This window comes from Zosterops lateralis (assembly GCF_965231275.1).
Source record: "Zosterops lateralis genome assembly, chromosome: 2".
Lineage (NCBI taxonomy): Eukaryota > Metazoa > Chordata > Aves > Passeriformes > Zosteropidae > Zosterops > Zosterops lateralis.
In genome coordinates, this window is record NC_139763.1 from 16,135,750 (window position 1) to 16,149,342 (window position 13,593).

At 37.4% G+C, this 13,593-nt stretch overlaps 1 protein-coding gene across 5 annotated transcripts in view; it reads left to right on the top strand.

The window, feature by feature from the left end:
• The window catches only part of SH3KBP1 (SH3 domain containing kinase binding protein 1), a 212,329-nt gene that overhangs the window by 112,270 nt on the left and 86,466 nt on the right, over positions 1–13,593 (top strand). For 4 of the 5 annotated variants that reach the window (XM_083855046.1, XM_083855047.1, XM_083855050.1 and 1 more), the window contains one exon: positions 1,044–1,167. In XM_083855046.1, the coding sequence (XP_083711172.1) occupies positions 1,044–1,167 (124 nt within the window). Of the gene's footprint in view, positions 1–1,043; positions 1,168–6,412; positions 6,488–13,593 lie in introns of all 5 variants that reach the window. The other variant, XM_083855052.1, reaches the window with a different exon arrangement.

Below are 13,593 nucleotides of genomic sequence, written 5' to 3' on the forward strand. Positions count from 1 at the left end.
GCTTCATTTAAAGTATGAGGTTGTTTTTTTAACAGTAAAATTAACTTTCTCTTTTCGTAGGTGGGGGGAGGGTAGGCAGGAAAGAGATGAGTCAAACATTATTGGAGACTGATGTGTGACAGACCTACACTGTCCTCCCCTGTCTTATTTTTAGTGAAGGGACAGTGTCTGACAGATGAAAAACATTTATCTATCAAGGGTGTATTTAGCTGATGCATATAATCAGTCATTTCTTGCTGTGCCATTATAACCTAAAGGCATTTCTAAGGGCTGTCATTTCACTGCCTGACACCACCATTCAATCCTGAATGGGTTATAGAGGAGGGAGCTTGCAATTCTATAGTGATATTTTCTCTTGGGTTTTGGCTAGGTAGTGTCCCTTCTCCTCCTGACAATATCATTATTACATATTTCAGTACCTTTTTGTAAATCTCAAGTCAAATATGAATAAGTACTGTTCTTTGTTCTCCACAGGTTTCTTACATTTACACATGAATGATGTGGCAGCATTATCTTTAAAATACAAAATTTCTGATTTTGAGGAGGAAGGCAAGAATGTTTACATTATATTAAGATACCTAAATTAGATTCTCTGAGTAGCCCTTTGTAGGTGTTTCACCATTGATTACTTAAGGAATTCAAACAGAATCTGCAAATCACATCCATTAAGATGGTCTTGAATATCCATACAGTGTGCACTGAAAATTTACTGATTGAATGGATATCCATAAAAATTGAAATGTAGAGGCACCATGTGTTCTCTAGTTGCTCTTTTATCCTTTAATTTAATGCTTGTCCATACTTCTGACTGCTGTCAGCACTGCTGACATTTACAGATGGGGTCATACATCTCTCTTGTTTTCACTTCTGAAGAAAAAAAGAGAGGTGTTCTGGTTTGGAGCCTATGCCATGTGCTCCTTATACCTGAAATAAATTAATATAAACTATTCAGAGCCATTACTGTCATTTATTAAATGTATATAAGGGTACTCAGTAAAGTGTTGCTTATGTAGTATCTTCCCTTTTTTTTTTTCTTGGTGCAGGTGGAAGAGGGCTGGTGGGAAGGTATACTTAATGGAAAGACTGGCATGTTTCCTTCCAACTTCATAAAGGAACTCTCTGATTCTGATGATGTTGGAATAGCACAGGAGGAGCAAATAAAGTCAAGTAAGGAAAAATTATTATTGATGTTCTGTATGTATGTCTGTGTCTTCAGCTCATAACACATTGATAAGATGGCACATTCTTATCTCTTGCTTGGAAGTGTTTTTGAATGCTATGTTCTTAATTTATGCTGAAAGGGTCAGATGATGATGATTTGCGTATACTTGCAGAGCTACCTGAGTTACAGCATTGTCAGTGCTCTCTGAGCTGTGCCAGACTTGCTGAGCCATAACAGACTAAGAAGAGAGAAGGCAACAATGATGATCATATTTTGTATTTCACAATTAATTACAAGGGATTTTTTTTCTTTAGACATGGAAAGTAACCAAACATCTACAAAGTGGCTTATTTAAAGTGGAGGGATTAAAGTGCCATGCTTTCTATAACAACTCCAATAAATTTAAGAATTCATAATTACTGGTGTGGGACATGCAGCACTTTTTCCCTCCAGGTGCTGAGCATGTTTCTATCACCTTCGACACCCACTACCCCAGCAGCCAAAGGGAAAAAGGCCAGAACTGGGACATGGACTTTGTTCTCTCATTTACAGTGGGCCAGTGCTGCTGCAGGTGAAAAGCATGTTTGGTAACTAAGTTTGCAATAGTATAAACACGGTAGTGGGTTGTCCTATTTATAACTTTTTGTGGAGAATAACCTGAACCAAAAGTGTGCTGTTACATGAAGTGGAAAGCTGTTGGTCTTCATGTTTACTATGTTCTTCAAGCAGATACTATTTTTTTTTTCCTAATTCAGTGATCAAATCTGAATCTTCAGAGAAAAAAAGAGAAGTCAATTCTATTTGCATATTTCAGGCTAATTGCACAATACTTGCCAAGGTATTTCTATATTTAGCACTACAGATGTTCATTGCTATGTAGTGTTCTCCTGAGATTTCTGAATAAGCAAAAGTCAAAGGACCACCAAGATCTTTGTAAGCTGATTTCAGCTGAAGTTTACAAAAACCTTCAAAGTTTACTCTTGTCAATAAGAGGTAGAAAATTATAATACTTTCTTCTTTTTCCTCATTTTTCCAGTTAAGGTAAATTTGTCACCTTTATTCCATACCACAGAAATAAGATACTGAAAACTCTAACTTTTGCAATGATGAAAATCTTTTATATTTTTTTCTAATGGAGTACATTTTCAAGTGTGAATGTGTACTGGTGACCTAGTCTCATGGTCAGTGCTGTTGAAGATATTTAAATGTAACATTCCTTCAGACTGGAATGAATGTATTTTAAACTTTTAAAATTTATAATTTTAATGTGATGGAGAGGGAGAAAGGGCATTAAGTGAAGGTGCATGTTTCAGTGAGATTGCAAACTGCTTTCTATAACCTGTATATGCTATCATGAATTATGTTCATTATAAACACAGTGAGTGTTGGAAGAACTGATTATGTAGAGTAGTTTCAGCTCTGGCATCTGTAGTGTTTGGTACTATTTAAGTGAGCAAGGATGGAATATCCCAATTTTTTCTATGTGAATGAATGAAATGAGAAAGAATGAATATTCTTTCTCCAGGTAATTTGCTAATATATACTTCATAATAAACATCCTAAAAATGCTTTTAACAAAAACATACATTGGATTGTGCAAAAGCAACCACAGAGCATTAACTCTTGATGAGCATCATGGCCCATGCTTTCTTCAGACTTGGGTTTGTGTGCTGGTTCTGAGTGTCAGTGGAACCCAAACCTGTGTTACTTGTATGGAGAAGACAGCAGTAACACAAATATTTGGTTTGTGTCTTTAAATAAATTGAAGGTAACTCTAGGTGGGAGATGGGTTTCCTACTTTCTTGTATTTAATTTAATTCTTTGTCGGTGCTTTGTGGCTATCTAAGATGAGGAGCTATTAGATATACCTATAAAATAAAAGACCACTGTATACCTCCTGAGAGAGACAGTGACTGAAGGAATGCTGAGATTGTTATGGGGACCTTAATGGTTTATTTATTTATTTATTTGTCAACTAAAACTATCAATTCAAGAATTGCATTCCCTTAGGAGAATTATGGGAAATACACGTCAATTCAATTTTTTTTTCTGTATATGGTTTATATGATTGATAGAGCTGTAGTTCTCTAACTCATAGTACTTCATAAGGCTCTATTGAGGTGCACTGAATATCTGGATTTGAAAATATCCATAAGGAGATGGCAAAAATTTCAACAAGTTTACACAACTGACTAGGAATGATAATCTCATTCCCTGTTTAGTCTGAAAACATAGAAAATAAAAAATTAACAAATAAGCCCTGGAAGATTTGGCCATCAGGTTAGTAGTAGTACTATTGAAATGCTCTAGGTTACATCTCAAAAAGGTGTGTATTCATGCCTCTAGATCAGCTCCTTCCTCCATGGATGACAAGATGTGACAGCACCTTAAATCTGCAATAGCTCCTTTTTGTTTCTGGAAACTTTGAATACATCTGTATCACAGCTCTTTTCAAGGTGGAAATCTTGAATGTGAATTCTAGATTATGAGTTTGGCACTGGGGTGAGGGGTTGTAGCCAGGCATTGAACTCAGACCTTGGGCAGCCACTGAGGTTCTGCTCAACATTTAGAGGACCCTGGAAAGGGTTGGGGTTTGGCTCTGCAATCTTGAGCAGCAGCCTTGAACTGTTCAGCCCACTTTCTCAAATGGGTAAGGTAATACTTGCAGATTTACTGTGAGATCTGGGAAAATAGCACAGGATATGTGGAGGATGGGCACTGTGCAAACACACAAGTATTTTTAAGTTAATAATTAAATTTAATGTCTTGGTTAAATTTATTTAAACTTGATTTTTAAATTACATTTTACTGACTATCTATAAAGAGAATTTTTGAAGGGCTAATGTAATTTTTGTGAACTGAAAGTGAAAGAAATATGGAAGAGAAAAATTACATAACTTGGCTTTTTAGGAATAAAGTTAATAAAAACCCATATTTATCTATCGTTCTGTTACAATCTACACCAGCCCCAATGGAGAGAAAAATATTGTCTGATTTTATTGGGTTTGTTGTGTCCATGTAAATTTTATGGCAGATCAGAGTAAGCAGCCAGAAGAAATCATCTTAGTTTCTTTTCATGCTCTGGCATAGACTAACCTCAGAAGCTTGTTCAGAGCAAATATTTCCTTTTTTGAAGATGCCTGGGGCTAGTTTAGGAAGTGCCAAATATTTCTGAATCCTGACTGTGGGACTTAGATTGCCTCTTATTTGGAAAGGGTTGGGAACCTGTGCCTCGGTGAGTGCTCAGCAGGCTGGAAAGCAAGACTGTTGCAAAATCAAAATAGTTGGGGGATTGTTTGTTGTCTTCAAAGGTGCTTTTTGGAATGTAAGTACAGACAGGATCAGGTACTCTTAAACAGCAGTTCTTTGTTCTTTAAAGCATGCTCTTAAATGAACATATTGCTTTTCTTGGGCCAACAATGAAGAGGTAGTATGCATTATCAATTTATTACTGTATTAAATACATGGATTATAAGATTATTTTCCATATTTCTCAGAGATACAGTATTAATTTTAAGACTACATTCAATACCACCTTTTGTCAATACAGCCTGTTGAGAAGCAAAAAGTTGACATGTAGTAAAAAAAATTCTATTTGAGATAATCACAATTTAACATTGAGGAGGTTATTTCAAAAAACATTTAGTATGTGTCATGGCAGCATTGAAAGATGGCCTTTTGTATCTTGCTGTCTCTGATGTGCATTCTCTGTGGTACAGCTGAGCCTCATGGTATCTATCAACTATTTTTAGAACCTGATAGTGATGGCCTCTGAAAAGTCCTGGCTGCTGGAGTTAAAACTGATAATAGACTCATCACCTGATGCTTCAGTCAGGCAACCTCCTCTGTTTTGAGTTCTTAAAGCTTTAGATTTCCATTACTGTCTCTCTGGCTCTCCACAGTGTCATGAAGCTTAATGTACTTTTCTCTTAGCAGTGGGTTGATGTTTGACTGTTTTAATAGCCCTCTTTTAATGGTATTGGTATCTTGTAAAATGAAAGTGTAAAGATGAATTTATAGCATTTTTATTTCCTCATTACATAAAACTAAGGCAATGAAAATATTTTGTTATTAATTAAACTGCAAGAACAAAATAAAGAATCATCTTTTTACAATATATAAATAAGTATAGCTTTTTATTGTCTGAAAGTCCAACAGAATGATATACATGAGAAAAAAATCCCACACGTTTTTGGTACCAAACTGAGTTTGATTCTGTGTTGGGACAATTGACATATACTGGCTATTTTGCTATACAGTTTTACCAAAGACATCAATTTTTGTGATGGTATACCTAGGGGAGATTGGGAACAAGCTGGCATTTGTATGTTCTTAGGCTTGCCTGAGTTTTTAAACCTGACACTTTTAAACAAAAAACACTTCAGCTGCTCATGCCTTCACCTTCACTTGAATTTCATGTCCTAAATATCGGAGCATGAGCCATCTCAGTAGCAATGACAAAAAAAAAAAAAAAAGGATTATGTAATAAAAAAGTTATCGTAAATATCAAAGATGAGAAGTGGAATTTGGTTTTTGTTGTTTTGCGATTTTTCTGCTTAATTTTAGAATTTTGCTTCTGTTAATATCAATGCCAAGTCACACCTGATTAAGCTTTTGGCTGAAAAACTGATTTATTCAGGTTTTAGTGTCCTATCCTTTCTACTAAGCACTGTTTAAGACCAATTCCCATGTCCAAAATATTTCCTATAAATCATCTTGGAAAAATGCAGTATTTCTGATGCTCATAGGATCCTGGTACATTAAAGAGATGTGCGTATTTCATTGCCCTGTTTGGATGTCAGCTGTGCTTGTTCAAGTACATTACATCTGCATCAGGAATGTTGAGCCACTGTGAGAACATCATTGCAGTAATAATATTTTTTCAGGATTCCCCTGTGCAAGCCTGCATAAAACAGATAAATAATTTTATTTGCAAGTCTCCCAACTTGATGGACAACAGATGAAACCTAAGAAGAATGCATTCTGTTGGACATTGTAAATAACAGCTTTAGCAAAATCATGAGATTCTGTTATCTGACATATATGCAGAAAGAATATTTTAACTTCATGTACAATCAGATGTATTTGTTAATGTTCTCGTCATTTTGCTAATGAGGCTTTTAAATGTCAGTGACTGAAAATACAGATTAAAACCTCTTCCTTTCCCTTCTTTTTTACCATCATTCGATCTCTTTACCCCCACCCTGCCCCTTCTCTTTTTTTTGTCTTTCTTCTCTTGCCTGCTGTCAGGAAAATCTGCCTTTGAAGGGACAATTCTGTACAGAGTGGTACCTGCAAAGATTGACAGCTACAGACGTTATAACAGTGAGTGTGTTTCAGAATCATCAAGCAACAGCTTCAGTCTTCTGAACTTGTTTGATTTACCTACACTTGTAAATTGTGCCACTGCTACCCACTTATGGCTACTCTCCGTGCGTAATCTGTCTGTAAGCTGAAGTCAGTTTGCTGCTGATGAACTGCCCAGCCTTTATGCAGTGAGAATGCACCTGTTCCTCCTCTGCATGTGTGTGTTCTGTGTCCATACAGTGTATGTGTATACACCCACCATAAATTGTGAATTACATTGGATTTTTTGTTTTCAGCTATGGATTGAATCTAAGACCATTTAGTTCCATCACTTTTGCCCCCTGAAATGAGAAGACTGTTGATAATCACCACTAATCTCTGAACTAAAAGTCCATCTGCTCTAGAAGTAGAGTTCCCATTGTGATTGTTGAACTCATATGCTTTGCTTTTCTTAAAGGATATTTTGGGTTTGTTTGAAGTTTTCTTTTTTTGGTGATTTTTTAACATTTATTTTTACTTTACTGCATGCTCTTCATTTGGCATTCTGTCTTTGACAGTTATTACTCACAGCATTCTGGCTGATACTTTTTTCTGCCAAAGAGAGTAAAAGATATAAAGCTATTTTCATTTCATGTTCAGGTTTTTGGCTTCTGCTTTTTAAAAGAGGGGCACATCCTGCTTTTCATGTTCTTTTACTGCCCTGATAATACAGAAAAAGAGAGAGAGATTACATCAAATGCAAGACAGAGGAAGCAAGGAAGACAGAAATCTGTCCTTCCACCTGTTTCCTCTTGAAGAAATCTAACTAAAAGATTCACATTTGACTAAGTGCAAAGTGTTCATTCCTGTCTTCCGGTGAAGAGGATGTTGTGCTAGCTTTGGCATCTGCTTTTACCCCAGAGAGCTTTCTCTTGAGAGGATCCATGCTGTGCTGCCCTTCTTCCTCCTATGGGTGGGAGTGTTTGGTCTTCTACCTCCAAAGACTCCTGTCTTATGCATGTTGACAGCAAAGGGTGAAGCAGTTAAAGTGACATTATTCTATTCTGGTATTTGCCCTTACACCTTTTTTTTTCCTTAACAAATATGATCCTTTTTTTGAACAACCATCTTTGTGAACGTGTGCAGGTCTGAGTATTTCCTTGTGGAAAATTATCTCCCTGTCTACCAGAATTCATTTTGCAGGTCTTTGCAAGCTCCAACCAAGCCCTTGCTCTGGCTGGAGCAGACCACGTGGCTGGTGGTCTTCAAATTTTTGTGGTGCTTCTCACCTTATACCTCCATGACTGCTTATCAATCACTCAAATTTCATGTTTCTTGCAGAGGTCTCAGACCATCATGTCCTCTAATCCACCTATCTGATGAGCATAATAAAGATTTATGAAATTAATTTCCAGTATGCTTGACTTCAGACTTCAAGATGAAGCTTCAAATCAGATGCAAGGTCTCTTCGGAGCCTTTAATTTCACAATCTTACTGGGTGGTGCTGCCCTAACATTACCTTTTAAAGTTTTCCAGAAGCCTGCTCCCCATGCCCAGTGTGTTTTTCATTAAGGGCCAAATCATCCTTCCCCTCTTCTTAAGTCATCTAAAGTAAGCATAACTGAAGCCAGGAAGAATGCAGTCACCTTCCCAGTTGTGCTAGAGCTCTGCATGTAGTTCTTCTTGTTAATCATACTGGCCCATGGTTGTGCCATGTCACAGAAAAGAAATTGCATCAAACTGATTTCAGAGTGCAGCATTGGATGAGTGTATAGAAGAAAGCTTGATAACCAGCTGCAAGAAGACAGCTTAACCCACAGCAGATTGTCTCACATTGCTCTGGGCTAACACCATCAAAACTTTGTTTTTAAAGCTGATAAAAGATATCTATTTATTCTACCTGGAGCTGGTTTACCTGGAGGTTTAATTCTACCTCCTTTGGCATTCAGTTGAGACTTGCACGTTTTTTCATGCTGCAGAGGTGTGTTACTTTCTCCATAAAGCTGCATCTCAGAAGGACAGATATCCAGCTACACTTACAGCCTGGCTGTTGCTTTTTGGGTGGGAACTGGGACTAGGGAATGGGTAATACACAAAATCAGGTCATCCAGGGAAATCTTAAACAAAATAAGGGTTTGCACTGTTGTTACTATCAGAGATGCTCTTGCCTAAACTAACACACAAAAAGAAGGGTCCCTTACTATCCCTGCTCCATTTATTTACAGCTCACCTCATGCAAACTTAATCATTACGCTCTTCCTGAACTAGTCAACTGATGGTGCAGCCAGCTCCTTTCATTTCATATCTCTCTATGGTCCATATTTTTAGGCAAATATCCATGAGCTTATGTCTCCAGTGAAAACCATTTGGAGACATTCCACAGAATCACTTTCATTCAGGGATGTCTGGGTAAAACAACTCATAGCTGCTCTAATTTCAGCTTGCTGATTTCTCTGTAAGTTAAGCTGGAGTCAGTTCATAACTTTAGATTAGTTATGCCTAAGCAATGCTTGGATTCACCTGTATCACATTGCATGAAGTGTTGCTCAGCTTTGTAATCAAGCTTAGAGCTTTTACTTCACAAACACATGCTCAGTGCTAAATACTTTTGTTTTGAAAGCCATTTTCCAACTGCTGTGTTTAAAAGAGATTATCTTACTTAACCAAGGCGTGTACAAGCTGTTGAATTAGTCGCTGCTTCTAGAGACCTTCCACTGAAATATGCAAGATTGTCTCCTGCAGAAACACCCAGCCTTGCCTTTATATGCTGACATGGCTTTCTTGGTCATGAGGTATGCCAGGCTCCGCTCAGCAACAATTCCAGCTCCTTTGGCATTCTGCTTATCAACCTGCTGTCAGAAAATCTTTGCTACTGCATATGCTGGATGAAGAGACACACAGCAACAAAAAACTTGTCATTTTGTTGATCACAGCCCTCTTTTCTCTCATCCTGCGACTTTCTTGCACCTCCAAGAATGATGCTTCTTGGATTTCTAATTTTTTTATTTTTACTGATTTAGTTTCTCTTTCTTGCTTCGCTTTCTTTTTCTTCAAAGATGCAATAACTGAGGAACAGTGCAGATAAAATGCTTGATTTGACAAATATTTGCCTCTCTTTCCTTATATGTGGATCCACAATGCTGTCAGTAATAGCTATTAGATATAATGGAAGAAGATCAGGATCGTTGAAACAGAAACATTCGTGAGTAACCTGAATTGTGTTTTGTGTTTTCTATTGCTCCACCACCTTTTTTTACCCTTCTTATTTTTTTGTCCTCCTCCCCTTAAATCTTGAGGAATTATGGCTGGTCAGAGTTCTGAGAAATCAATATAGCTGATGTATTTATTATGTTGTAAACCCTATTTAGGAGTGCCAGAATGTGAGCAAAGTTAAATGAGAAATGCGGATTTTAACAGTGTTGAAGAGAGGACAGTTACAGCTTTGTATTTGACCTCACCTCTTTACAACTTGCTTGCAAAAAAGAGCTTGTATCAAATGCACAGCTGCTACAGATGCTGTAATGAAAAAGAACATCTGACAAAGAAAAATTATAAAATTAGGGGAGGGAAGTTTTCATGATTAAAAGGAAGCATCCTGTTTGCTGGAGAACAGATGTACCGATGGTATGGGACTGGGGGCCGTGTGTGGAAAAATTATGCTGACTGGGGTGAAATGTTAAATCCTTCTGTTGAGTGGGATTCCCACTACCAAATGGTTTTCCATGAGTTTCACAAAAGACTTTGGTGAGTGGCAGGTAAAGAACCTTATTGGCTGTGGCTGCTTACTTCTCCTTCCCCATGTAATAACATGTGCCTGTACTTGGTGAGGGCGGTGAAAAAAGTAGTCCCCAAATGAAGAAGGCAATGATTGTCTACAGTTGTACAGCTCCTGATTCCTGTTTGCTCTTACAGTACTCGAGGAAGTGGCTGGGGAGGTGGTGAAGCCACCAAGTTCTGTAGTGATGGCTCTGTGCTCATGCTGCAGAAGATGCTTGTGCTGCATTGCCTTCAATGCATGCTGCTACATGGGGCCAGGCACTGCTCCCTTGCATGACCACTTGTGCAAGCCTAGAAATCTTGGGGCATTTCTTATGTGGCAAGAACTGTTATGCAAAGGAAAATGAACATGTTGAAAACAAATGACAAAATGTTTAGCTGACACAGTTGCATTTTTTCAAGGAATGACTGAGGAAACAATTACTAATATTGAGATAATCTGCCTCAGCTATTTGTACATGTATAATCACTCTTGGTAAAGAAGCATAAATTTTTGTTTTGAAAGCATGAATTTATTAATCTTTAAAAAGAATCAACATGTTTTTCTTCTACAGTAGTATTTAGAATCAAATTTCATTTTCTGGTTTTGATTTTTTTATGATGCTGGAATGTTGTTGGGGATGGCTTCAACAAAGTAAAGGATTTTGACAGAAAGCAAGCTCAAGACTAACACCTTATAGGATGTGGGTATTTGTTCTGTGTTCACCAGTATGTGAGGAAAAGGAAGAAGGACAGTTCCTGTCTCATCTACTGCAATTACCATGAATAACTTCACCACCTTTGTCATTCAGATTGGTCACCCGGGCGTTCCATGCTGTCACTCTCTAAATAGAAGGAAAGAACATATTTCCCCTTGCTTTCTGTCCCTTCCATAAAAGTAAAAAACTCAGTAAGCTTCATTTACAAATGTCTTTGTCCTATTAAACACAGTTGACAGTGTTTCTCTCTGGCTGCTATACCAAATCAGGAGATCCTTTGCATCATCTCAGGTGTGTGCCTCTGAAAAAGTGACCTTTCCATTGCTTAACAGAGCTGAGAAGTGCTTAGAGGGCCAGAACACCACTGGCCTTTGCTGTGTCAGTGTCCATCTTTTGCCCAGGGCCATAAATAGTCAGCAGAGAGAACAATCCAAAATAAAGAACAAAAATTAAATTCCCAAATAATAGCTCAAAATAGAAAGCTCTGTAAACATAGAATGTATTTCCTTTTCTCCCCTGCCATTTAAAGCTATTTAGAAACAATTTGTTTCCTGCTTTGAATGGAGTTAATTTTACCGCAGCTGTTTATTTTTGTTTTAACAGCTTTAGTTACACAGCCCTTTATCATCCCTAACTATCTTTCTGATTTAAAATCCTGGTTTGATGCCAGCACAGCTCTGAGAGGCCGTTGCTGAATAAAGTCTGATGTTGTGGTCTCTTTTTAATCCCTGTTTGAGCTAATCTGTTTTGGTACATTTCAGAATGTTGCTCTCAAAAGACCTATAACTGCTATAGCAGGAGTGTGGTATGTTTGAAATATCTTGAGGAAACTAATCTCTCTTATATACCCATAGAGGAAAAAATGTGTGAAGTGCAAAATTCCTTCAGACAGTTTTCAGAAAATTTAATCTTCATGAATACTAGATGAGCTTGCATTTGTAAGGAGCATGAATCAATAAAGAATCAAAATTCTGAATGTTTTTAAAAAGCTGTAGACCCATATCTTACTCCAGCCAAAAGCTGGGAAGAGTTGGCCCCTGGGAATTTTAACTTTGTGCTGGTGATGATGCCCTTGTTCAGACTTCAAGGAAATTACTAGAAAAATACAACCAATGCTTGGATTTGAGCTCTACGTTATGGTGCTACAGATGATTCAGCAACAATAAATCTAGGTGAAGGAATAGCAGTTTTGCTTATAGAGCCAGAAATTTGATGTGACACTCCCAAAAGACTTGAGAAATATGTCCCAAAAAATATTAAAGTTCTGAAAAACTTTCCTGCTCTTAAGACTGATGTGATAGTAAACATGTTACTGAGCACCTTATTGATGTTATGTTCTTAGCTTGTCAGCTCTCCAAATGCTGACAGAGAGCTGACAAGTTCTAGAGAAGTTGCTGTTAAAAAAAAAAGTGGTGAAAAATAGTGAGAGGCCTGACTGCTGTAGCTTTTATCCTATACTGGCTTTATTTGAAGTACTTAACAGCTGGGTTTACAAGCAGAGCAAGATGTTCTCAGTGTTTCTGAGGACAGAAGTTTGCTGAGCTACTGGCCTCACCCTTGTGCTCCGGTCCATGGCTGTGGTAGATCACAGCTGTTACAGGCTGAGCTGAGTGGGTGTGCTGGTCAGTAGAGAGGGGGACTGTGACCACTGAAATTACCTCCAGTTTTTAATGTTCATTTAGCAGCCTGATCTCCCTGAGAGCTGTAGCTCTTCATGAAGAAAATTTCATACTTAAAATTCATAATCTGATAGCCTGTGTCACTCGGGTTCTTGCTTAGATCCCAGCTGTGTCCATTAGCTACATTTATTTTTTGGAGAAACTATCCAGCCAGTTGTGTTCTGCCACTAAGCTATTTGCAGTAGTGGCAAAAAATTCCATGAAGAAAAAAAAATAATTAATGACTGGAAGAGGAACATTTTTCTGGTTTTAAGTGGAAACATGGAAACATCACCTGAGCCAGGTGTCAGGTCCACCAAGAGAATTGCTGATAGATATATACTGATGCATATATCTACACACACATGTATGTATCACACATACACACACACATATATATGTATCAGGGAACAACCCAATGAAAAAATAAATGAGGAGAGAATTTATCAGGCAAGGGTGAACATAGTGTTGCAAATCCTTGCTTTCACGTTCTGTATCAGTATGAATCAGAAGAGTGTATCTCATATACCTGAACAGGAAGGTAAAAGAGAGTCTCCTTAGCATGTCTTTAATAGTAAGAGCATGTTAGAATATTTTCTGCAGCACTTTTTTATACTTAAGCAATGCATTATTCTTTCTTAATATTACTGAAGATGCTCATTTTATCTGATATGTTCTACAGTTTCCACTGCATACAGTTCTTCTCTTTTGTCCCCTTTGTCCCTGTACCACAGTCATATTGTGATAAGAGCACAAGCAGAGCTTTTATTCTTGCTGATTTATTTAGTTAAGTACAGAGAACTCCTCAGTTTGGGTTAGTCAAAAATAGTTAAATTAGGTCATTTTCCCAGTTGATCTAGAAGAACTCTTTTTAGCTTTACAGGAGCTTTGTAGCTTTGTATCTGATCATTAAAATGTAATTTAGTTTGGACAGACCACACTTCAGTTCATTATGTCCTCATTAAAAAAAATAGAAAGAAAAAAAGAAAAAGAAACAATGCTACTGTTTCCT